The sequence below is a fragment of the Zootoca vivipara genome, chromosome Z1 (assembly GCF_965207765.1).
Source record: "Zootoca vivipara chromosome Z1, rZooViv2.hap1.1, whole genome shotgun sequence".
Taxonomy (NCBI): domain Eukaryota; kingdom Metazoa; phylum Chordata; class Lepidosauria; order Squamata; family Lacertidae; genus Zootoca; species Zootoca vivipara.
Genome location: NC_142583.1, coordinates 20470676 through 20495804, shown reverse-complemented (window position 1 = coordinate 20495804; position 25129 = coordinate 20470676). Strand labels below are relative to the sequence as shown.

The following is a 25129-nucleotide window of genomic DNA, read 5'->3' as shown; positions in this document are numbered from 1 at the left end:
TTGTATTCCTGAGACGGTCCCTGGAGGGTATGGAATGCTCTGCACACCTCCAGCTAAAACTAAGGTCCATTACTTGTTGGTTAGACTAATACACTGCTTTCTGCATTATGCAGTATCCACACCACATCTGTACATAAATACATATTATTTAAGGTGTGGAATTCATTTGAATATAGCATACAGTCATACCTCGATTTAAGTACACCTCGGTTTGAGTACTTTCAGTTTAAGTACTCCACAGACCCGTCTGGAACGGATTAATCCACTTTCCATTACTTTCAATGAGAAACAGTCATCAACAGGTTTACTACTCCTATCAGCCAATCACCCATTCCCACCACTCTTCTGAGTAATACCCCCACCCCCCGCCCTCTGACTATACATAAGGGTCTGGTGACTTCTGTTTCAGTGTATCTGAAGAAGTGTGCATGCACACGAAAGCTCATACCTATGACAAACTTAGTTGGTCTCTAAGGTGCTACTGGAAGGATTTTTAAATTTTGTTTTCAGTGAGAAAGTTCGCTTCAGGTTAAGTACGCTTCAGGTTAAGTACAGACTTCCGGAACCAATTGTGTACTTAAACCGAGGTACCACTGTATTTAAATCCCTGGCTTGAAATCCTTGTGGTTTGTTTCCCCATCCCAGAATCCAATTCCCCCCCATCCCTAGTCAACAAATCAGATCCAGTGTTTGCACCAGAGTCCTATTATAGTGGGGCCCCATGAGAGCATTTTGGGCCTGTTTCCGGGCTGACAGCCAGCCAATGCTCATGCAGAGGTGGGTACCTGAAACAGTTGTGATTTCCTTTTGCACCTAAGTTTCTCAGACATGTGATACTAGCATGTAGTAAAGTGGAAACATCCACAGCAAACAAAGGGACATAGTTTCATATACCCCTAGTTGGTCCACAAAGCAAGCAATAAAAGCGATCTGGAATACAACAACCTTTAGGAAGCAAAACACAACGTTTGATAAAGAAAGCTCTCCCTTGCGTTTTTCTCTCCAGTCACACAATATTCACATGTGCACACAAATATCTCCAGAGGATTTGAAAGGCACATTTTTAGTATTGTGTTTGGATATATCCTATGTCCCCTCAGTGGGATATTTCTCAAGCAAGTATGTGGAGGATTGTGGTATTAAGTTACATCTCATAAATCCTCTTGACTTCACTGGGGCTACAAAGCATGCAGGTGGACTGAGGGCTTTATTCTAGACCTTCCCATAATTGTGCTGGCTGGTGGAACCAGCGCTGAGCTTTGCTTTGTTTTAATTTTCCCACTGAGACTATGAGAAAAGAACACAAAACAGTGTGATTGCTAGTTAGCAGGCATCAAACCACCAGACGTGCAGTAGAAACAATAAGAAAATATTTAACAGCTTTCACGGCTTCTGTGGGAACTTGGGATAGGCACATAAAGAAACCAAAGGCAATTATGAAAGAATTTCTCTTGTGCTTTGTAAAATAAGTCCCATATTCCATGTGGGTTTGTGCGATATGATTTATTAAGAGCAAAGGGGGCCACCTGTCATTCTGCAAGGCAATCCTATGGAATTTCATGGGTCTAACTGGCTGATAATATTATTAGACCACAAGACAGCAGGGAATGCAAATGTGTGACAGTTTTTACCATCACTAAAAAGAGGTTTTATTTTATTTCTCTGCCTTTTTTTTTGTTGGCAGAGAATCACAACACAACACAGGCTTTGGGAGAAAAGTGACATAATTCATTTGCATGCCTTGGTGTTGAAAAAGCCCAGTCACACTGAAAATTATGGGGAGGCAGTAAATGGCTGAAACCTGTTACATTTATCAGACTTCTGCAGTGGTTTCATAAATGAGAACCATTTAGGGTGCAATCAGACAGTGGTTTAGTTCATTCTTCTCCCCCTTTCCTTTCTTCCAGCTGCTTCCAAACAATGCTGTGGTGCTTTTCGCTATTTATTTTAATCAGAATGGAGGCTGTGGAGGAATCTAGATAGTCCAGAATGCCAGCGCACCACATCCACAGCAAACATCACAAATCAGGTGGTAAGGAGAGTGTGGAACCACTGACAGCCCCCCCTCCTTTTGGGGAATAAGCACTGAATTAGTGTTAATGGCCAAGAGGGGGAAGATAAAACAGTAATCAGATACATCATAATCATGCCATAATTGGCTTGAAAAGTGGTTTTGCAGGACATTGCAATGGAAAAATCACACTGAGGCAAGTTCATTGCTGAAACCTGCTAACAAGTAAAGATGACAAACTTTAGCAAAAAAGCTTATGTCTGAATATACCAATAAACTGGTTGCATTTGGATAGGCAGATGGGCTTGGTGTGAACAGAAGCTCAGTAGGGCTCAACTGCTGAATTTGTTTGGCCTTGGGGATGACAAGGTAAGCCAGCCTAGTTTCTGGGTCCTATCAGTAGCACAATCACAATAGAATTTAAGCTGTTGCTACACAAGCAAGAACAGGCTCGGTTTTCATTGGTTCCTAGCTGTTCTTCAGGTTGGTTAGGGACTGGATTGCAATCAGCAAGTTTTTTGGGGGGATGAGGATGGGGGAGAAAATGCCCAAGCCACAAGTCCCAAAGCAATATGCAAATCATCCTCCAGCTACCCATCAAGATGTGAATCTCTTTGAATTTTGTGATGCAGTTCTCTAACCCAAAAATATATACAAAAATCCATACACTAGGGGGATGTTTGCATAAAAATGCACCTATTGGTGTAAATAACACACAGAATACATTATATCAGGGAGAATTTTGTTCAGAAATGCGTATATTAGGGAAATGGGTACTAAATGGCTGATACAGAAATGTCATGAACAAAACTAGACAAATGAGAAACTGAGAGAAACCAAAATTGATATATCTGTCCACCCCTATTTGGGGAGAAGCAAACCCCCAAGAAACTGGGACCACCAATGGAGACATAGCTCCCAACATCATCACTATGCCTCTCTCTCTCTCTCTCTCTCTCTCTCTCTCTCTCTCTCTCTCTCTCTCACACACACACACACACACACACACACACACTTGCTGCTGTTCAAATTGTTTTACAGATCATATTAGCTGAGGACAGATGAGAAAGATGAGTAAAAAAGGTAAAAGGTAAATGACTCCTGGATGGTTAAGTTCAGTCAAAGGCAACTATGGGGTGTGGAGCTCATCTCACTTTTCAGGCCAAGGGAGCCAGCGTTTGTCCACAGGCGGCTTTCCGGGTCATGTGGCCAGCATGACTAAACTGCTTCTGGCACAACGGGACCCTGTGATGAGTGCCAGATGGCATGGAAACACCATTCACCTTCCTGCCACAGTGGTACCTATTTGTCTACTTGCACTGGTATGCTTTGGAATTGCTAGGTTGGCAGAAGCTGGGACAGAGCAACAGGAGCTCACCACCGTTGCATGAATTTGAACCACCGACCTTCTTGGCAAGCTCAAGAGTCTCAGTGGTTTAGACCACAGCGCCACCCGTGTCCCCTAGTTCCTACAATGCATAGCTAAAATAATTGATACAATTTTTGTCTGCCCTCATGAATTATTGGATGGTAGTCATATGAATATGGAATTATGAAAACCACATTCACCAACAAAATTTATGAATCTAGGATAACTTTGTACAATCTGATCAGAGTAGCATTGTGCGGCATTCAGCAGGAGATGGTCTGGAGAAATTAAAGATCAACCAAGCTAAACCCAAAGCAATTGTTCTACAATCTCTGGGACATTCCTACTTGGTCCCTGTAGCTATGTTGCCTTTGGTACTAATCCTGTGATTTAACAAGGATTGTGAAATCCCAAGCAACATTTCAGCTGTTTTCAATGACCTCTGAGTCTTCCTCTACACTGAATATCCTGGGTCTTCACAATTTCACACCCCAGTGTATGCCTGAAGGATAGGAAAGAAAAGCAACCTTAACGACCACTCAGATAAGAATTTGTTATCTGAAGGCCAATTCAGACACTAGGAAAGAAAAATTAACACCCAGAACCATTCTCTAGGGCAACCTTCTCCAACCGGGTGCCCTCCAAATGTTTTGGACTCTGATAATATCTGACTATTGGCCATGCTTTCTGGCTGATAGGGGTTGTACTCCAAAGCCTATGGAGCGAATTCAGTTAAGAGAAGCAATGCAAAGGCCTATTGTCTGACATGGTAAAGTCCAGCTCAGCTTTCAGAAGTAAGTGTGTGTGTGTGTGTGTGTGTGTGTGTGTGTCAAGTACACCCAAATAATGCTTCAAATTAAAAGCTTACCTACCAGAGTGGAGGTTTCTATTCTAGTTTTCTCCTAGATAGGTCAAAACACACCTGAAATCTGAGGTGGTACAACTAAGTGTTAGAGCAAGATCACATCACAGAATAAAGGTTGTACTCAAATTTATCATTTGCTTTCCATTTCCTCTGATCCCAACAGAAATTGCCACACATATTGCAACCATTTTCTTGAAGAAACCACCACAATCCCACTGCTAACACCATAAGATCAGAAAGGTAGGCATGAGTGGATGAGTCTACAGCTCACCATGATCAAATGTTGCACAAAGTAGAAAGGTTTGTTTCTTACATGGAACAACCAGAATGGTCTCTCTTTCGGACAATTCCTCTCAGATATTCTCTAACGTTCAACTCGCCCAAGTAAACATGGGCCACCGGCTCAGCCCATAATGAGGAATGATGCTTTGGTAATATCTAGAGCAGGGGTTCGCTGAAGAATTGATGCTTTTGAATTATGGTGCTGGAGGAGACTCTTGAGACTCCCATGGGCTGCAAGAAGATCAAACCTATCCATTCTTAAGGAAATCAGCCCTGAGTGCTCACTGGAAGGACAGATCGTGAAGCTGAGGCTCCAATACTTTGGCCACCTCATGAGAAGAGAAGAATCCTTGGAAAAGACCCTGATGTTGGGAAAGATTGAGGGCACTAGGAGAAGGGGACGACAGAGGATGAGATGGTTGGACAGTGTTCTCGAAGCTACGAACATGAGTTTGACCAAACTGCGGGAGGCAGTGCAAGACAGGAGTGCCTGGCGTGCTATGGTCCATGGGGTCACGAAGAGTCAGACACGACTAACCGACTAAACAACAAAGAGCAGGGGTGGGAAATTTCTGCACCCACAGGTGATGTTGGACTTCCTCAACTCCAGCCAGCATGGTCAGTGGTCAAAGATGGCGGAAAGTGGAGTCCAGCAACATCTGGAGAGCTCTATATACAGAAGCAAGAGGGGAAACTCTTTTCCCAAGGGTTGAGAAAAATGTCCCAGGTGATCTAGTCCTGTCTTTCCTACTTTTGCCTGGTTGGTCATGAATCCTGGAAGGCTCAACATCTCTCCTCCTAGAGGAGAAACATTCATCTAGGATGCTCCAGTGTACATGCTTCATCATGCACAAAGCAGCTGGCCATGCCTTCTCAGCCTGTTCCGTTGGATCCACCGCTTCCTTATGGATGCCTGAACAGGCATTATTATTATTATTATTATTATTATTATTATTATTATTATTATTCTGTAGAACAGCATGCATATAGGTGGGCAGATGAGAGATAAGGTGTGGCAGGGGTTAATACAAAGTGGTAATAGCCGAGAATAATGTGGTTGTGGGAGTCGCCCCAGAGGGGAACTGTTATGCTTGCATCTGCCTGTCGGAGCGAAAATGTGCTGTCTCAAGCGAGGCCTATAGGGAAGAAGAGCTATACATTTCATAAATATTTGAAAGGTGTCCAGGGACATTTTCCAGCACAACTGCAGAGCAGAACCCAGACAAGGCTATTCGGCGAGGCATAAGGAAGGACTGGAAGACGTTAAGCTACCTAGACTAAATAGGGAGCAAAAGTTCAGGTGCTTTCTTAAGGAGCTGACAGCCCTGCTGTCTTGAACGGAAGCAACAAACATCTCAGCTTGACACGGCTGCAGAGCATCTCCACAGCCTTCAGTGACACAGCAAAGTCTCGCCGGTTTTGCCATTTAACATTTCCAATCAATCTGAATCAATATCCTTTGTAATAGCAGAAGAAAACAGTGTGTGTGTGTGTGTGTGTCTCAGAATACTTACTTGTTGTTGTTGTTTAGTCGTTTAGTCGTGTCCGACTCTTCGTGACCCCATGGACCATAGCACGCCAGGCACTCCTGTCTTGCACTGCCTCCCGCAGTTTGGTCAAACTCATGTTCGTAGCTTCGAGAACACTATCCAACCATCTTGTCCTCTGTCGTCCCCTTCTCCTAGTGCCCTCAATCTTTCCCAACATCAGGGTCTTTTCCAAGGATTCTTCTCTTCTCATGAGGTGGCCAAAGTATTGGAGCCTCAGCTTCACGATCCGTCCTTCCAGGGAGCACTCAGGGCTGATTTCCTTAAGAATGGATAGGTTTGATCTTCTTGCAGTCCATGGGACTCTCAAGAGTCTCCTCCAGCACCATAATTCAAAAGCATCAATTCTTCGGCGATCAGCCTTCTTTATGGTCCAACTCTCACTTCCATACATCACTACTGGGAAAACCATAGCTTTAACTATACGGACCTTTGTCGGCAAGGTGATGTCTCTGCTTTTTAAGATGCTGTCTAGGTTTGTCATTGCTTTTCTCCCAAGAAGCAGGCGTCTTTTAATTTCGTGACTGCTGTCACCATCTGCAGTGATCAAGGAGCCCAAGAAAGTAAAATCTCTCACTGCCTCCATTTCTTCCCCTTCTATTTGCCAGGAGGTGATGGGACCAGTGGCCATGATCTTGGTTTTTTTGATGTTGAGCTTCAGACCATATTTTGCGCTCTCCTCTTTCACCCTCATTAAAAGGTTCTTTAATTCCTCCTCGCTTTCTGCCATCAAGGTTGTGTCATCTGCATATCTGAGGTTGTTGATATTTCTTCCAGCAATCTTAATTCCGGCTTGGGATTCATCTAGTCCAGCCTTTCGCATGATGAATTCTGCATATAAGTTAAATAAGCAGGGAGACAATATACAACCTTGTCGTACTCCTTTCCCAATTTTGAACCAATCAGTTGTTCCATATCCAGTTCTAACTGTAGCTTCTTGTCCCACATAGAGATTTCTCAGGAGACAGATGAGGTGATCAGGCACTCCCATTTCTTTAAGAACTTGCCATAGTTTGCTGTGGTCGACACAGTCAAAGGCTTTTGCATAGTCAATGAAGCAGAAGTAGACGTTTTTCTGGAACTCTCTAGCTTTCTCCATAATCCAGCGCATGTTTGCTATTTGGTCTCTGGTTCCTCTGCCCTTTCGAAATCCAGCTTGCACTTCTGGGAGTTCTCGGTCCACATACTGCCTAAGCCTGCCTTGTAGAATTTTTGCATAGGTGTGTAAGAATACTTACACACCTATGCAAAGCCTCTCCATATTCAGGACATAATTGTAGGCAATTAGACACCTAAAACTTAGTTTTTATTCTCTGGCACACAGCAACAATGGCAGCGACATCAGTACACAGTATTATATAGTGGTACCTCAGTTTTATGAACTTAATCCGTTCCGGAAGTCTGTTCTTAAACCAAAGCCATTCTTAAACCGAGGCACGCTTTCCCTAACGAGGCCTCCCACCGCTAGTACGCTTCCACTGTTCAGTTTCCGTTTGTAGACTGAGGTAAAGTTCGCTAACTGGAACACTACTTCCGGTTTTGCGGAGTTCGTATACCGAATAGTTCGTTAACAGGACTGTTCGTAGACCATAGCTGTCAACTTTCGGATTTGAAAATAAGGGAAAGTTGACAGCTGTGGCTTAGATTAAGGGAGTTTCCTGCAAAAAAGGGAGGGTTGGCAGCTACGGTATGTCGTAGACTGAGGTACCACTGTAGAGACCTATCCATATGTATATGCTAAGGCCTATTGTACTGAGGAGTAATAACCCTGGAGCCAATGGAATGTTCCAGATTCTGTCAAATTTGAACTGTGGAATCTGATGAGATTCTGAACAAGGCAGGGGGAAGAAAGTTGGAAGTCACTAGACATCCAGAAAAAAATGTCCTTGTTCACCATATCTATTCTGGAATAACCCTGCCTATTTCTCTCTTTTTAAAAATGGTTTGTTCCCTAAACACCTATCCTTTTCCGTAGGTTCCCCCCCACATGCTGAAACAACACGTCACTTTTGCAGTTGCTAAGCTTCATCATAACGAACCTCACTCATAGCTGGCACTGAATGGCTAGCTTGCCTTGTGAAGAAAGAATGTGGCCTGGCTGTGTGTGGCAAAAGATGCACAGTGCGCCAACTCTGATTCACTTGCACAGCCTAGGAACAGACTGGAAAGACATTTAGAAGCATTGGCAATTTAACTCTTCCCAGTTCTCTTTCTGACTGCGAGGAAGGGATGTAGCTTAGAGGCAGAGCTCAAAACCCCAGAGAGCCGCTGCCAGTGTAGACAAGATGGAACTGGATGGACCAATGACCTGAGTCAGTATAAGGCAGCTTTTTTTAAAATTTGCTCAACTGTGAGTTTTATGTCAAGGATATTTTATTCACTGATGTGCATCAGTCCATTGTATATTTATTTTTTTAATGCACAAGTCTTCGGTAAGGACAGCCTTTACACCAGTGGTTACATAGAAAAATGTACAATGACTGCCAGAAATATACGTGAAAACAATCTTTCGCAAATTTCTTCACATCCGGTGGTTAAGTAACAGAGTAATTCACAGAAGAACAAGTTTGCAAAGATCCGAAAATTATGGTAACCTCTAAAACAATGAGAAACCACCTCCCCTATCCATGTGCTTCTCATACACGCCCAGATTGTTTGCACATGTGGGGTTCTCAATTATTCAATGCAAGAGAAGCCATGTGGCAGCCACCTCCTAATTTGAAATGAATGGAAACCCATTCTGAGTTGGGCGTTTTGTGAATGTATTGACATTTCAGCATCTGGAACCAAACTCTGGCATAAGAAATGGAAATGAGCAGTGGGATCAGAAATGTACAGTACCACCAGCATGCATCACAATATTATAACTTCTGACTTCTGAATTTCCAGGCATGCATGCTTATTCCCCCACACTCTGCATACTATTTTGCATCTTTCTAAGGACATAGATTTTGGAACATGGGAAGCTACTTTATTTTGTATCAGACCAATTGGTCCACCTAGCTCAGTACAGTCATTCCTCGGTTTAAGTACGCCTCGGTTTGAGTATTTTCAGTTTAAGTACTCTGCGGACCCGTCTGGAAAGGATTAATCCACTTTCCATTACTTTCAATGGGAAAGTTCACTTCAGGTTAAGTACACTTCAGGTTAAGTATGGACTTCTGGAAACAATTACACTCATACTTCAGGTCAAGTACACTTCAGGTTGAGTACTCCGCGGACCAGTCTGGAACGGATTAATCCACTTTCCATTACTTTCAATGGGAAAGTTCGCTTCAGGTTAAGTACGCTTCAGGTTAAGTACAGACTTCCGGAACCAATTGTGTTTGTAAACCGAGGTACCACTGTATTGTCTACAGTCCACACTGATTCTTCTTTCTGGAGATGCCTGGACATTCTGCATGCATACCTTCCCCATACATACCGTACCTTATGGAGAATAACTTTAGGAATTAAACCTAACCACAAATTCACACGCTATGTACAGATGCATCTTTCTTAACTCCCAACAAAAATCCATCAAAACCCCATGCATGGATATGTAATTTTAATGTTCAAATTTTCTTTTGAGAGATGGATATGTTTACAACATTGATAGGATTTTCCAGTGTTGACGCTCACCGCAGATCTGAACCTGGCAATGTTCTTAGAATGACAGAATTTTCCATTTCCTCATCTAAAATACTTTGCAGTCCATATCAATAGAAGCTTTGTCATCAAACGTTGGCAGGTAAATGGAAGAATTTATTAAGCTAATGAAGCCAATTTCCAGAGCTCATTAGTATGCATCGCTTTGCGATTCATGTGAATGGGAAAAAAAACCTTTCCTCAGCTATTGTATTCAGCATGGCTGAACAGGATTAAAAAGTGGATTATTCTGTAGTTTACATGATAAGTGGCTTTGTGTTGTCATTCTTGGAGGTCTATGGGAATGATCAAAGATGTTGGAATAATGTTTCAAGATGAATTTTGCTAATCTGACATTTGAGGATTGCCCAAGAACTGTTGGCTGATGTGTCCAGTGTCACTCGGGTAATTCTGGACTTCTTCTCAATGCCTTATGTTAATCAGACCAGATTTCAGTCTTGCTAAGTTGTGGCATAGTGACTGTAATTTTTTCTTCATTATCTTAGGAAGGGAAACCTCAACATCAAGGAAAATTTGGAATAACTCATTCTGAAAGCCTGTAAGATCGTGTTCTCCAAACCATTGCAGTGCTTTTGTAAACTTCCCCCTAAACTCAATTATGTTCTCTGCTGTGGGTAACAGTCTGCCTGGAGGTAAATGTATCAGGAAATTGTTAGATATGCCACCAAATTCCACTGAAGGCAGAGCCTAGCAGCATATTTGTGGTTCTGCTCTGCCTGTACTGGACTCAAACCAGAGCAGAAGCTGGATTTACTTGAACCTGGTGGGTTCTGCTGCAAATCTGGATGTCTTCTCAAATTTCCTAGGCTGCGCCTCACATGAAGTATCTGATGCTGGGATGGACAGTGATGCCAAGTGCAACATGAGGGCATGAAGTGGGGCCAGAGAGCCATCAGCAGAAAAGCTGTGGGTTCCATCGCTGCCGCCAGGCCCGGCTCTAGGTAGACTCCCGGTGGCGCGGGGCACCATGGCGCTGGCCCGCCAGAAAGGCGCTGCGAGCTGTGCCCGCCCGCTGGCCGGCCGATCCGCCGGTCCGCTGCGCGCTGCGCCCACCCGCCCACCATGCTGGGAAATGGGGCGGGAGGGCGCCAGAGAGATCGCGCTGTGCCTGCCCGCCCGCCCGCCCGCCGCTGCGCCCACCCGCCCACCGCGCTGGGAAACGGGGCGGGAGGGCGCTGGAGAGCTCCGGCGCACCACAGCGGCAGGGGCGTTTAAGATGGCCCTGGCTGCCACAGCTCCAAGATGAGCAAGTTTATGAAACCAGGGAAAGTAGTCCTTGTCCTTGCTGGGCGTTACTCCGGATGCAAAGCTGTTATTGTTAAGAATATTGATGATGGCACCTCTGACCGCCCCTACAGCCACGCTCTGGTGGCTGGCATCGATTGCTACCCACGCAAAGTGACTGCAAGCATGGGCAAGAAGATTGCCAAGCATTCCAAGATGAAGTCATTTGTGAAGGTCTACAATTACAACCACTTGATGCCTACCATGTACTCAGTTGATATTCCCCTTGACAAGACCGTTGTCAACAAGGATGTATTTAGGGACCCTGCGCTGAAACATAAAGCACGGCGGGAGGCCAAAGTGAAATTTGAGGAGAGATACAAGACAGGCAAGAACAAGTGGTTTTTCCAGAAGCTCAGATTCTGAGTGGCATGCATTTGCATCAATAAATATTTTTGAAAAGCCAAAAAAAAAGCAAAGAAAAAAAGCAGAGAAGCTGTCAGGATGGATCTGGGGGACAGCTGCAGGGTCTGGCTCCCCTCTGTCACCTCTGTCAGAGCCTGCATCCAAACTGGAAACCTCATCACCCTGCCCGGTGCTGGGCCACCTCCCAGCCTCTGCATCTTTGCTATCCCTCAAGCTTCTAGCTTCTAGTACCTCCCAACTTGTCCACTCCTCTGAGGTGTGGCCGGTATCCCAACACCAGTGGCCATACGAACTGAATCTCTGGATTAAAGTTTGCTGCTAGAACTGGTAATATTATTACTTTGGCTTAGTTCTAGCCAGTGAAGAGCAACATATTTCTTAAACTATATATCAGGGCTGGATTTAGGTTTGATGAGGCCCTAAGCGATTGAAGATAATGGGGCCCTTTATATGTCCAGCTGTCCTTTGTCAACAACAAATTGTCGCTGTTTTTGTGTGTTGAATATATGCTATTTGGTAATTTATGGACCTAAGAGGTATCTAAAGAAGCCATTTGCACATAACAAAATATGTATTTTATCAAAGTAATTGTTGAACTGAAATACAATTAAGAAGAAGTATATTAGTAGTGAAATAATTATTAAGCTCTAACTGCATTTAGGTTTTATTTTATTTTATCTTATATTTTGAAAATGTACATCCAGGGTTTTTTTCCTTTAATTTTTTTTGGGGGCCCCCAAGAGAGTGGGGCCCTAAGCTATAGCTTGTTTAGCTTATACGTAAATCCGGCACTATTCTCTCTCTCTCTCTCTCTCTCTCTCTTATCGAACAGATTCAGCATTCAGTCTCAGGTCAGAGCCTGGATGGGAGACGGTCAGGGAATCCCATGTACACCACAACATCCATGATGGAAGAAAGACGGAACACAAATAAAATAAATAAATTTGTACTGCTGATATAACAACATTTGCCTTGCTATGGTTTCCCTCCCCTTTTAGTCATCCGACTTATTTCTTCATGTCAATTTCACCACACTACTGCCCTTCCTCATTTAAGATTAATCATTCTCTCTAAACTGTTGAAAAGTTTGGGCTTTCTTTCCTGTTTTATTACTGTCTCTGACACCTGAAAACTTAGAAAAGATATTGAATTCTAAATTAATCTGACAGATCTGATTTCTGACTAATAACACCCGCAGAGACTTGAGATTGGAAGCTGGGAACGCATTAGGAGTCAAGAAAGCGAAAGCTATTAGAGGACCCAAGACCCGTGCAATATTTTTGGTCAAGCGCACTCAGGCGTTTCTTTCATAAGTTCTCAGAATGTATGGAGGGAGGGTTTGCATGTGCTAGCACGCCCCACCTGGTCTGCATCCCTGCTGGCTCCTCGACTGACCTTCAGGCTTTGAGTTATAAGACCTGAAGAGGAAATCTTTGACTGCACACTCAGAAGCTTCCATGTGAATGAGAGCCTACTGAAACAGGGTTCCTGCTGATACGCAGGGTTCTAAGTGTATTCAGCTGATAGGGTTGCCAGACTCAATAGAGGACAGGACTTCTGTGCCTTTAATTGCCCTGCTCTCTTTTGAGTCTGGAAACCTTAAAGAGAAACCAGCAGGCCCTTTGCTTGGAAATTAAACAAAGGGTCTGCTGGTTTCTCTTTAAGGTTTCCAGACTCAAAAGAGAGCAGGGCAATTAAAGGCACAGAAGTCCTGTCCTCTATTGAGTCTGGCAACCCTGTCAGCTGTTTCCCCCCCAAAGATTTCCCCTTTTGATCTTTGTGCTCTATGTGCAGAGAATGGTGTGAAGGTGGAAGGAACTGGTACACATGCCACCACTTTCCCCTTCCTACATGCAGAGAACTCATGGAGGGCATGCCTGATCAGGGCCTGAGTTTGTTATAGAAGCCTGGATGCTTATTTTGGGGGCAAGACTGATTATCACATTGATGCCAGAGTGCCTTGTTGCAAGTAATACAATTTGCCAGGACAAATAATAACCTCAAGCATCTAATAACCTTTCTCAGTGCTCAGCAGACTAACAGTGAAATCCTAACCATGTCTACTCAGACATAAGTCATGTTGATTTCAAAGGGTAAGTGGGGTTAGGATAGCAGCTAAAGTATATTTTATTATCCATGCCTTAAATCAGGCATCCCCAAACTTCGGTCCTCCAGATGTTTTGGACTACAATTCCCATCATCCCTGACCACTGGTCCTGTTAGCTAGGGATCATGGGAGTTGTAGGCCAGAACATCTGGAGGGCCGCAGATTGGGGTAGGGTTGCCAGACTCAATAGTGGACAGAACCTCTGTGCCTTTAATTGCCCTGCTCTCTTTTGAGTCTGGAAACCTTAAAGAGAAACCAGCAGACCCTTTGTTTAATTTCCAAGCAAAGCGTCTGCTGGTTTCTCTTTAAGGTTTCCAGACTCAAAACAGAACAGGGCAATTAAAGGCACAGAAGTCCTGTCCACTATTGAGTCTGGCAACCCTAGTTTGGAGATGCCTGCCTTAAATTCTTTGGATCTTAGATACATGGTTACATGACCATCAAATCCTGAATGTTGCGCAAGGATGGCCAAGTTTAGTGTGGTCGCTAGACTGAACTGCACCACTTGTTGATCCTTGAATTTAAGAGTGGGGAACCTGTGGCCCTCCAGATGTGGTTGGACTCTCATCTGCCCTAGATTGCATGCTAACAGTCAGGGCTTGCAGATATAGTGCACCAAATAACATCTGGAGACCATAGCCCCCCCCCCCAAATCTGCTGTAATTCATGGGTTAATTTTGTAGCATCAAAAACTTCCACACAACATCAGTAGAGTTATTAAAGCTCTGGATAGCAAGTCATCTATCTGCCTCAATATTTTTTGAAAAAATTCTAGATGCTTAAATGAAATACAGACCACTACTTGTCTAGTTTTGGGAAATAAAACTTCTGCTGACATTTTGCAATGCCAAACTGCCTTTTCTAGCTAGATTTTATTCATCAAACAACCTACAGAAACTTGAATGGCAGACAATCCTGCCACCTGTTTCTTATGAAGGGATGACCCTAATTCAAAGCAGAAGGAAGCAATAAAAAAAATTTATTTATTCAAAAATAAATTGCTTAACTTTGAATGAAATTTTTGGTGGTGCTTTATTTCATTATCTGACCAGATGAAACACATCTGTGAACCAGCACATAAGACCTTTGGAGTGGGGTGTGTGTGTATATTTTGCTTACTGTGACACTGTCACTGCCAACTATACCTCTTATTTCCTATTTAGAACTATCTGAAGTGAATGGGTCAGAGAAGACTCATTGAAAATTATGGACATGACTAACCTAGATCCATTAATTTCAGCGAGGTTACTCTGAGCATCATTTAACTGGACACAACCGATTATTTCTATTATGTATTTGTCAACTGGAAACAAATGAAGTCCAACCAATGTATTATAAACACATGAATAAAAAGGTCAAATAAATTGTTATACATAATAATTAACTTGGAGATTCTGCTGAGTACAGCAGTTTACTTTTGCAGTTTACTTTTGCATGTAATATCAATCACCCTTAACTGGGGGGGGGGGACAGAAAATTGTTCCATAGACATTCACTTACCTATTTTTGCTTTCATGTAGTTTTCTAAGCATATTTTCTAAATTTCTAATCATATTTTAATGGGTATTTCCCCACTAATTCTAGTCATTGTCTGACCAATTAATTTTACCAAGAGAGGCTGTAATCTGATGAATGCTTTCCTGAGAGTAGGCCCCATTGAACTTATTAGGACTTACTTGCAATTAAACATGCACAGGGATGTGTGGTTTATTGAGAAAAATGATTAAAACAGACTTTGAAATGGGATCCTTAACGTAATTCATCCTTTCTGTCTGCTTTTGTATCTTGCACACCATAGATTTTCTTGATGCAAGCAGTAGATGGCAGCATTCAGTGAGTTAACTGAACCCAAGAGAAAGCTAGACTATATGCTACGGTTAGAATGCAAAGTGGTCCTACTAAGCCAATATTTTAAGTTTCATAAGTGCTCATGTACATCTCAGCTGAAATGGCTGCAAAGACATGCTTTTCTGTTGATGTATGCAATATTCACAGGCTGTATACAACCATACCATGTTATGTTTGAAATTGGCATGGTTTGAATATTCTGTTACCATAGCAATACAGGTGTACTACATAGCTGCCAAGTTATCCCTTTTTTTAAGGGAAATTCCATTATGCTGAATAGGCTTCCTCGTGAGAAAAAGGAAAACTTGGCAGCTATGGTGTACTATTCTCTTTAGTGGTACAACCATCCAAAGAATGAACTTATCCAGGTTTCAGTTTCACTGCACCTATTCAGGGGACACCTCCAAGGTACAGTGTCTGCCTCTCCTTCCTGCTCTAAATAATCTGCCTGTTTCTTGGGGCTGAGTCCGAGATGAGTCAAGGACTTGGAACCAGGAGGTGTGATGCAGGCTAGTGGTCACAACTGAAGAGCAAGGCAGGACCAAAGGACAAACCAGAAATAAGCCAGGAGTCAGAACCAAAGAACAAAGGAAGAACAAGTCAGGAGTCAGCAACGTACCAGAGTTTAAGAAGACCTTGCTGTTCAAGCAAGGCCCAACTAGATAAGGGAGCCAACTGTATTCCTTTTTGCCCATAAAGTTCTGGTGGTCAGCCTAGGTGGGCAGAGTAAATCTAGATGATTCTTCACTGAGATAGCTTCTTCCTGCAGTTCAGTGGTTCACCACATGGGGCAGCCACACATAGATTCTAGCAGCACCTGACACCAACCAGGGTGTCCTTCTCAGATGAATTCATCAATGCTATGTTCTTCTGTGTTCCTTCTGCAGTCACTTCCTTTACTTCAGTCATCATCTTCAAATGTTTGTTTCTGCTCTTGTCTGGGTTCAGCAGCTTTCGCCCATCTGAAAAGTATTTTGGTCCAGTGCTCTCTTTATTTTTCTGTTTTTTAAAAATCTTTTTAATTCAATTTTACACTATACATTTGAATTCAAACATTAATCATAATCACCAACATTTAGGACTTAGACTTCCCTTCACCCTTCCATGGTTTCCATTATCAAACTTTTTCTGCTGCATCATATATTTTCCTCTGTTTTTCTTAAGGTAATCCATTTTAAAACGGCGTTTCCGTGTGCTGCTCTGGTTCGCCAGAAGCGGCTTTGTCATGCTGGCCACATGACCTAGAAGCTATACGCCGGCTCCCTCGGCCAATAATGCGAGATGAGTGCCGCAACCCCAGAGTCGGTCATGACTGGACCTAATGGTCAGGGGTACTTTACCTTTAATCCATTTTTACCTTAGTTTTTAGTACATTACAAACTCAAATCCTGCCAAAGTTTTTAGTTGTTTACAGTGTTATCTTAAGAAAATTGTCCATTTCCCCCATTCCTTATTAAGTTTCTATCTTCCTAGTTTCTGATTTTCCTGGTCATTTTTGCCATTTTGGCGTAGTCCATCATCTTCATCAACCATTCATCTCTGGGCGGGACTTTATCTTCCTCTCCTTATTTTTTTAAATGATCTATTAGTATGAGATGGATACCTAGTGAGGTTCTTGATCTGATTGGTACATGGTGTTAAGAGCAAGATCAGTGTGTGCGTGTGCGTGTGCGTGTGTGTGTGTGTGTGTACCAAACCAAAGTTGCCCTGTTATTTCCCAGAAGTCCCAGGTGGATAGCAATGGAGTACCATAACAAGAAAAGTGAGAGGCCCTGAAACACATTGACAGCTGTGTGAAGAAACATAATGCGAAATCCGGTACTGGTCCCAACAGATGGCTATGGCCAACCAGATTGCATTTCTGCGACAGACAGGAACACAGGAAGCCAGCCGCCTTTGGCCCATCATGCTTAGCACAGCACCGTTGATTCCAACTGACAGTTGTTCTCAGGAGTTTCACAAGGAGTCTTTTCCTAAGCCCTCCCTGGAGATGGCAGGGGTGGGACCTGGGACTTTCTGCATGTGAAGCATGTTCTCTGCCACTGAGTGCAGCTCAGAGTGTAGCAACAGACCAGGGGGTAGATGCTGTGTTTTGCTTTATATGAATGATGATAGATGCATGTGCATCTGCAGCTGGCAGACTTTTCCAAATTTGGGAGGAGTTTTTGCAGTGGGAAAGATCTTTGAGGTTAATCTGCTAGGTGCTTTGGGTTGGCTGATTCATTCATCTTTTAAAATGAAAATCTGTAGATGCTGACTTGCTTTTATAAATCCCTTTTGCTGCAAAGATTCATTGCTGATTTTATCGTCACTGATATTTTTAGTGTTTTAATATATTTTTCTAAGCTTCACTATAAGACATTCTGAAAGGTAAACGAATATATCAGTAAAATAACTAAATAAAGACTGGCCTGGTTTGCATTATAAAATCCGCTGAACATTTGTTTGGCCAAACTGTTGGTGTTTTATGTGCTACCAAGCCTTAAATAACTGGGGACCCAGTTATCTGAAAGAGAAACACTTCCCATATCACCCTGCGCATGCACTGAGATCTGCAAGATAGTCTTTCTTGTCATTCCACTGCCAGGGAAAACCTACAGTATGATAATAGAGAATATAGTCTTTTTTTTGGAGTTGTGGAATTCCCTTGTCCTTGAGATATTGCTGGTGCTGACATTATTTGGCTGTGTTGTTGTTGTTTTTTGGCACTACCTTTGCCCAGGCTTTTGTGGAGAGCTGATGAGACATTTCAGTTGTATATTAATGCTTGCCTGCTATATTATTGTGTTGTTATTGTGTGTATTTCATCTGATGTTTTAATTGTTGAGATCCATATTGATGTTTCAGATTTATAGCACAAAATTCACAGGAAATATTTGGGGCAAAAAAATATGTTGCAGAAAGCACCCTAATATTTGTTGGTGGAGAAAGATGACCATGCTTAATGCAATAAAAGTCTATTATGCATACATTCAAATCATGTATGCATCATAAATTATACACCATTTTTAAAGCTTTTTGCATTACGGTAGTGCAAAAACAAGCAAACAAACTCATATGTACACACACACACCAACAGTGGCAGCGATGTAATTGTCCACTGTAATTCTTCCCACTGAAATCAACTCAGCTTCATAGTGCTTAAAGGTATTTGATGTAGTCCAGCTGCAGTTAAGCACTATGAAGCTGAGTTAGCTTCATAATTGCGCAAAGATGCATTGCTTTGGAAGGCAAGTCAGTCTGAGAATATTTGAGTTTTCTTTTTCCTTGCAAAGGTTCTCTCCCTCAAAATGCCATGTGATTGCCTGAACTAGGGTAAAAGTCTCAGCAGTCAGCTATGAGTCTTGCAGTGCCCTCCTGCAGCAGGAACTCAGGGCTGATATAGCCTCCTGCATTCTGTCCCCATGGAAGCAATCTAAAGCACTGTTTTAAAATTGAAAGGATTCCTTCCCCATGTTTATGTCGAGCTTCTTCATCAAAACCTCAGTTGCTAGTTGAAGGAAATGGCATTGAGTTCTCTGATGCAGAGATCGGCGCCCTGGCGCGACGGATCCCTCCGGCGCGCCCCTGCCCCGTTTTCTGGTGCGGTGGGCGGGTGCAACGCACAGCGCAGCTGCCGCCTGGAGGGGCGGTGTCCTGCGCCATCCAGCCTGGCCGCCCCCTGTTGTGACGCCTCTGCACGCGGCGGAGGCAGCCCCAGGCCCGCGCGCCTGCAGAGAGCGGCCTGAACAGCTGAGAGGCGCGCCTAGGGCTGCACCCGGCGCGCCTCTCAGCGGGCGCAGCGGCGCCCCTGGTGGCCTGGCGCCCTGGTGCCCCGCGCCACTGGACCCGGGCCTAGAGACGGCCCTAGATCAGCGATAACAAACTTACCAAAGGTCCTAAATTTCCTAAATTTCTTAAAGATCTACATCTGTAAGAATGGGCTCCTCGAACAAGGCTGCTTGTTATTTTAAGAACACTGAGCCATGAATTGGGCAAATGCTACCAACAGATAGATATGGGAGGGTTGGAATATACAAATGCAATTATATATCCTTTGAATACAGAATGGTTCTTTATGTCATTAAATTAATACAGTCATACCTCGGTTTAAGTACGCCTCGGTTTCAGTATTTTCAGTCTAAGTACTCCACGGACCTGTCTGGAACCGATTAATCCACTTTCCATTACTTTCAATGGGAAAGTTTGCTTCAGGTTAAGTACGTTTCAGGTAAAGTACGGACTTCCGGAACCAATTGTGTTTGTGAACCGAGGTACCACTGTACAGAAAATGGGCAGCCCTTCACTTCCATTGCCAGTACTGTCTTCCCTCCCCCTCTCCACAGCTGTATACAAATCTCAGCCAATTTCCTTTGCAAAAGTCAAAGACAAGTATTTTGTGGTGGGCTTGGAGGAGTTCTGCTTGTTGCAACTCCCTATATACTCAGTTACAAGATTTTAAACGACAGATTGACTGTCACTTGGATATTTTACATTTTGCTGGATGCAGTAAACAGCTATGGAAGTTGCCCCCAGACGAGGGTGACATCAGTTTCTCCAGCAGACAGTGACATCTGGCATACTTAACTCCTTCCCCTTTCTCCTTGTTAGCTTAGTTTTCTTCATGTTTCTCATACTTACTGGGGGAAAGGACTGCTGACTGTTGTGTTTTCAGACTGATTTACATTCCTCTGTGGCTTACAATTGCCAAATGTATAGTTAAAAGTTTAGAAATCAGCATCTGTGTCAGAGGCTGGCATATAAAAGCCTGAACTGATGAAATCAATAACTTACAGATGACCCCAAAAGCACATTCCACACTAAACAGCCATGTTGTGGTGCGCCTCTTTTGCAGCCACAGTGAAATACCTCCTTAGCTTCCAGATACAGGCGAGATGCAGCACACCAGAATTACATTCACATATGAATGGGCCTTCACAGAGTGAATGCTTTCATTTTTTTTTGTCACCTCAGCCACAATGAAATCGATTCACACCCTCTGCTGTGATCTTAAACTGCTGTACATGCATGTATCCTCACTTCAACAAGAATGCACTGAACTATGAACAGAAAACAGATTACAGTGGTGCCTCGCTTAACGAATGCCCTGCTTAATGAATTTTCCGCTTAACGAAAGGATTTTTTGAGCGGAGCTTGCCTTGCTAGACGAATGCGTTTTACGAAAAATTCGTCTAGCGAATCACGGTTTCCCATAGGAATGCATTGAAATTCAATTAATTAAAAAAAAGTCAAAAAAATCCAGTGCATTCCTATGGGATTCGCTAGACGAATTTTTCGCTATAAGAAAAGACCCGTGGAACGAATTAATTTCGTCTAGCGAGGCACCACTGTAAATGTACTTAAAGTCACAAACACACAGCCTCTGTGCAAGTGGAACAGAAATTTGGTCTGTTAGTTGGGATATCAAGTCAAATTATCACCCAAGAGAATTTTGGGGACAACTCTCAGCACCTTTAACAAACTACTGTTCCCAGGATTCTTTGGTGGAATCCATGACTCAAAGTTGTATAATGGTGCTTTAAATGTTTGGTGAAGATGTGGCCCCTGTATGTGTCAACAAGGACCAGGTCTATCAGCTCCTCAGGAGGAGGAACACCCAGCCCAGAAACTGATTGTGGAACCTAGTGATGCAATACCTCTCAATTTTTCAATTTTTGATACTATCTGTTTTTGGCACACCTATAGGCACCTAATATTTACTCTGAATAAAATGATTTATACACAGAAGTTAAAGTAGTAAGATCAATCACTTTACCAAATCACTTTTTATTATCTTACTGCTTACCATGAGTTAACAGTGTATTATATTTATCCATTCCCTCATATAACTTGAGACTTTCCACTGTTTTCTATATAAAATTAATTGATAAATGCATTCCCCAACCCTTCTAAACAAAGGTCTCCCACTGGTCTCAAAATATTACAATAGCAGCTCACAAGAACAAAATAAAATATCTTAAGCGGGCAGATTATACGTAGTCCAACTTTCCAGAGTGAAAAGTATATAAAATAAAGCTCTCAGTAGCCATCTACCTTTATTTTATTATTGTTAAGATAGCAATGGACAATAAACTCCATTAAATAAGAGATGCTATTAAGAGATTTCCACGTTGTTGCTCTGCTTGATTTACCTGGTAGCGCATTGATGGACAACCCATTTTGATGAGCCTTTTCCGGCTCCCCTTTTGTTTCTTTTCATGATCTGAGCTGTCTGGCTCAACTTACTTTTGCATGGTATTAAATAAGACATGCCAGATTAGTGGTTTCAATAGTGGTGGAAAGAACATCCAATTGACTTAAACACAAACCAGATCATTTGGAACAAGTGTTTTTTGGCTGCTGGGATTCTAAATTGCAGATGAGTTTTGGCCCAAGTAGCCTAGGGATGGACTGAACCATGGATTTTGATACTAAAAAAGTGTGGGCGGGCTTGGACTTTCCATTAAGAAACTTGCTCAAACTTTCATCTCCATTCCTCATTCCTGGTTCTGCCAACAAATGACATGTTAGGATGTCAGCTTGAAAATATACGATGCAAAAATCATGCTGAAGCTAAATATGGGTCTGGCAGTGCCTGGATGGGAGACCATCTGGAATCCTTATGTATGTTTACATTCAGGTATAAAATCCATAATGGAAGAAAAGCAGAATATAAATGCAACAAATTAATTAATAATGAAACCCATGCTTGATATGACCTACAGGTACAACATCCTACTGGGCTTACAGCTGAACTAACTAGATCCTGTAAACCTGATTTACCCCCCCCCCCCCCGGGTTGGGTTTTGCTATGGGAGAAGCACATATTTCTGCTTAAAATTCACATTGAGCGTAATTTGGGACAGTTAGAACTCTGAATTCACTTCTGACTTGAAAACCGCAATAAACGCCGCTGAGTCTTATGACTTGATTAGTTTTTGACTTTCACTATCCAACAAACATCAGTGTCCTTACTCATTTCACCCAGGAAATACGAACCAATTTACCCTTAGCTGGGTACCTTAGTACATCACCGCTCCTAATGTTATTATTTTTAAAGCATTTTAATCCATTTTTATTGATCCTTGGCTGTCTTCAGAATTTGTACAAAATCTAACAACAACGAACAGATATGAAATACAGGTTGTCCAGTGAGATATACAGAACTATACATTCTGAGAAAGATTTCTCTTCCGGCAATCTTATTCCAAATATTCCAGTTAGAAACCACCCATGACAGGTAATAAAACACTTGGTAGAAAACTATAGCTTTTTTAAAAAAATGCTTTCCATACACAGAATTTGACTGAAATTAATCCACAGGTTTTGTGGTTCCCATAATCTTTAATGGTGGAAATTACTGAGATGCTAATTCCAAGAGTCCATCCCTAGCTCAGTGGCTGGGAGAGCATCTGCTTTGGATGCACCAAGTCCCAGGTGCAATCCCCAATATATCCAGTAGGGCTGGGGGAATCTAAATCCCTGCAGAGCAGCTGCCAGTCAGTTTAGACCAGGCACCCCCAAACTGCGGCCCTCCAGATGTTTTGGCCTACAACCCCCATGATCCCTAGCTAACAGGACCAGTGGTCTGGGAAGATGGGAATTGTAGTCCAAAACATCTGGAGGGCCGAAGTTTGGGGATGCCTGGTTTAGACAGTATTGGGCTAGAACAGGCATCCCCAAACTTCGGCCCTCCAGATGTTTTGGACTACAATTCCCATCTTCCCCAACCACTGGTCCAGTTAGCTAGGGATCATGGGAGTTGTAGGCCAAAACATCTGGAGGGCCGCAGTTTGGGGATGCCTGGGCTAGAATGACTAAAGATCTGACTCAGTATAAGGTACCTTCTTATATACCTTCTATCTATGTATGAATCCAAAGCCATTAATGCATGCATTCAAGTACAGTGGTACCTCGGCTTACGAATGCCTCAACATCCGAAGGTTTCAACTCCCGAAGTCCGCTAACCTGGAAGTATTTTCGCTGCGCGTGTGTTCTGCGCATGCGCAAAATGGACGCTTCGACTTCTGAAGGTTTTGCCTTCGTAAGTCGAGGTACCACTGTATAATCATGCATGATCCCCAGAGATCCTTACCCCTAAAATATCGTTTTACAAGGCAGGAAGTGGTATACCAGAATGGAAAAAAACAAGAAATCATTACATGGAGCATCTGTGAACATTTGAGTTCCTAGTCCAAAGGGGAGCCCCTTGTTCACCTCCGTCACACATTTTGCTGTGGCCTGTGTAACCCACTGGCACACAAAGCATAAAAACCACCTTGTTTTCTACTCAGTTTGACATGATAACATTCCACAACACATATCCTCCACAGCTGGCCAGCTGAAGCATGCAGTTTTGACAGTGTTGGGAAATGCTTCCAATGGATTTAAACAGAAACCAGACCATTTGGAACCAGCGCTCCTTGGCTGAACGAAGAGCAACACAACTGGTCAGATCCAACCCTATTGAATAATTTTGGATGAGTGACACTACACATCTGTGAACGCCACCAAGTCTTTTCCAAGAAGTTATTATCATTGCCCGCTATTCCTCTTGATGTCACACTGCTGCTCAGTTCCATTTCACCTAGGCCCGTGGTTCCCAACGTGGGGCACACACCCCATGGGGGGGGGAATTTGATTGGGGGGGGGAATTCAAGAATTAGTTATTAACAGTTAATGGACCTTTAAACTTCCTCCACATGAATAGGAGTTCACGTTTTGAATAATAAGAATTATATCTCACAGGTGGAGGGCATCAGGATTTTAGAGATGCTTAGGAAGGGCATGGCCAAAAAAAAAAAAAAAGGTTGGGAACCACTGACCTAGGCAAAGAGCAGAAGAACTGCTCACACATTTCTGGCCCAGGGTCAGCAGCATGCTACTTGAGATCTCCCATCATATTTGATCTCCCCAAAACTGTGTGGCCTTCCAGATGTTGCAGGACTACAGCTCTCATTATCCCTGATCTCTGGCCATGTTGGCTGGGGTCATGGGAGCTGGAGATCAACAATATCTGGAGGGGCATAAGTTTCCTACCTCAGTCCTACAAGCAGCTCTCTCTGTGTGAGAGAGTTGCAGCAAGCAACTCGCACAGTACAGGCCATTCACATCACATGCAGTTTGACCTTAGGTCTGCCATGTGAATTGGCAGGCTAAATATTTTACTCCCTTACTAGGGAGGAGGACACCCACTGGGAGGATCTGCTGGCAGAACCACCTTCTCTGTCAGCAAGTTTCATGTTCCGGTCTTCTCTGGTCAGACACTGCAAGGAGCATCTCATGAAACGGAATCCTGCTTAAATGAGAAACTTGCCTTCCCATGAGCACCCCCCCCCCAACTTAGAAGCACTCAATTTCAGCTTTCACCGGGAGCATCCCTGGAACTTATCCCCTGCAAAATAGCAAATGTGAATGAACCTTGTAAGATCTTGATGGCAATCCACATTCCAAAGGCAGCAGAGCTTGGCTACTTGTTCTTCTCCCAATTCTCCCCATACCAAAACCAATGCTACCATATCAGAATAATTTTAAGACTCACCCCAGCCTTTGGTTTAGCTCCAGAACCAGTCATTGGTGTGGAAAATGCTTGATCAGCAACATAGGGTGGCGGAAGAGGTGGAGGGGGTGGGGGTGGTACGTTTGTTTGCTGGTGGCTCAGTAGAGCAATGTCCACTCTAGAATCAGGATGCAATTCCAAATCCTTTTTAAAGAAAAGAAGGACAAATCTATTTAAGGGATGTGTATATTCCTTAGGTGGCTACCATTCTATTACCTACAGGAAATACATTAAATCACACATTGGTGTTGTTGTTTAAAAAGT

General features: G+C 43.1%; 1 protein-coding gene and 1 pseudogene across 5 annotated transcripts in view; one reads left to right on the top strand and one right to left on the bottom strand.

Moving 5' to 3' along the window:
- The window catches only part of DLC1 (DLC1 Rho GTPase activating protein), a 251918-nt gene that overhangs the window by 167597 nt on the left and 59192 nt on the right, over positions 1-25129 (bottom strand). For all 4 annotated transcript variants that reach the window (XM_035114152.3, XM_060278815.2, XM_035114153.3 and 1 more), the window contains exon 4: positions 24848-25009. In XM_035114152.3, coding sequence (XP_034970043.3) covers positions 24848-25009 — 162 coding nt within the window. The remainder of the gene's footprint in view (positions 1-24847; positions 25010-25129) is intronic.
- On the top strand, positions 10943-11434 carry LOC118084536 (large ribosomal subunit protein eL27 pseudogene; annotated as a pseudogene). Its single transcript, XR_015947860.1, has one exon. The product of XR_015947860.1 is annotated as a large ribosomal subunit protein eL27 pseudogene (transcript).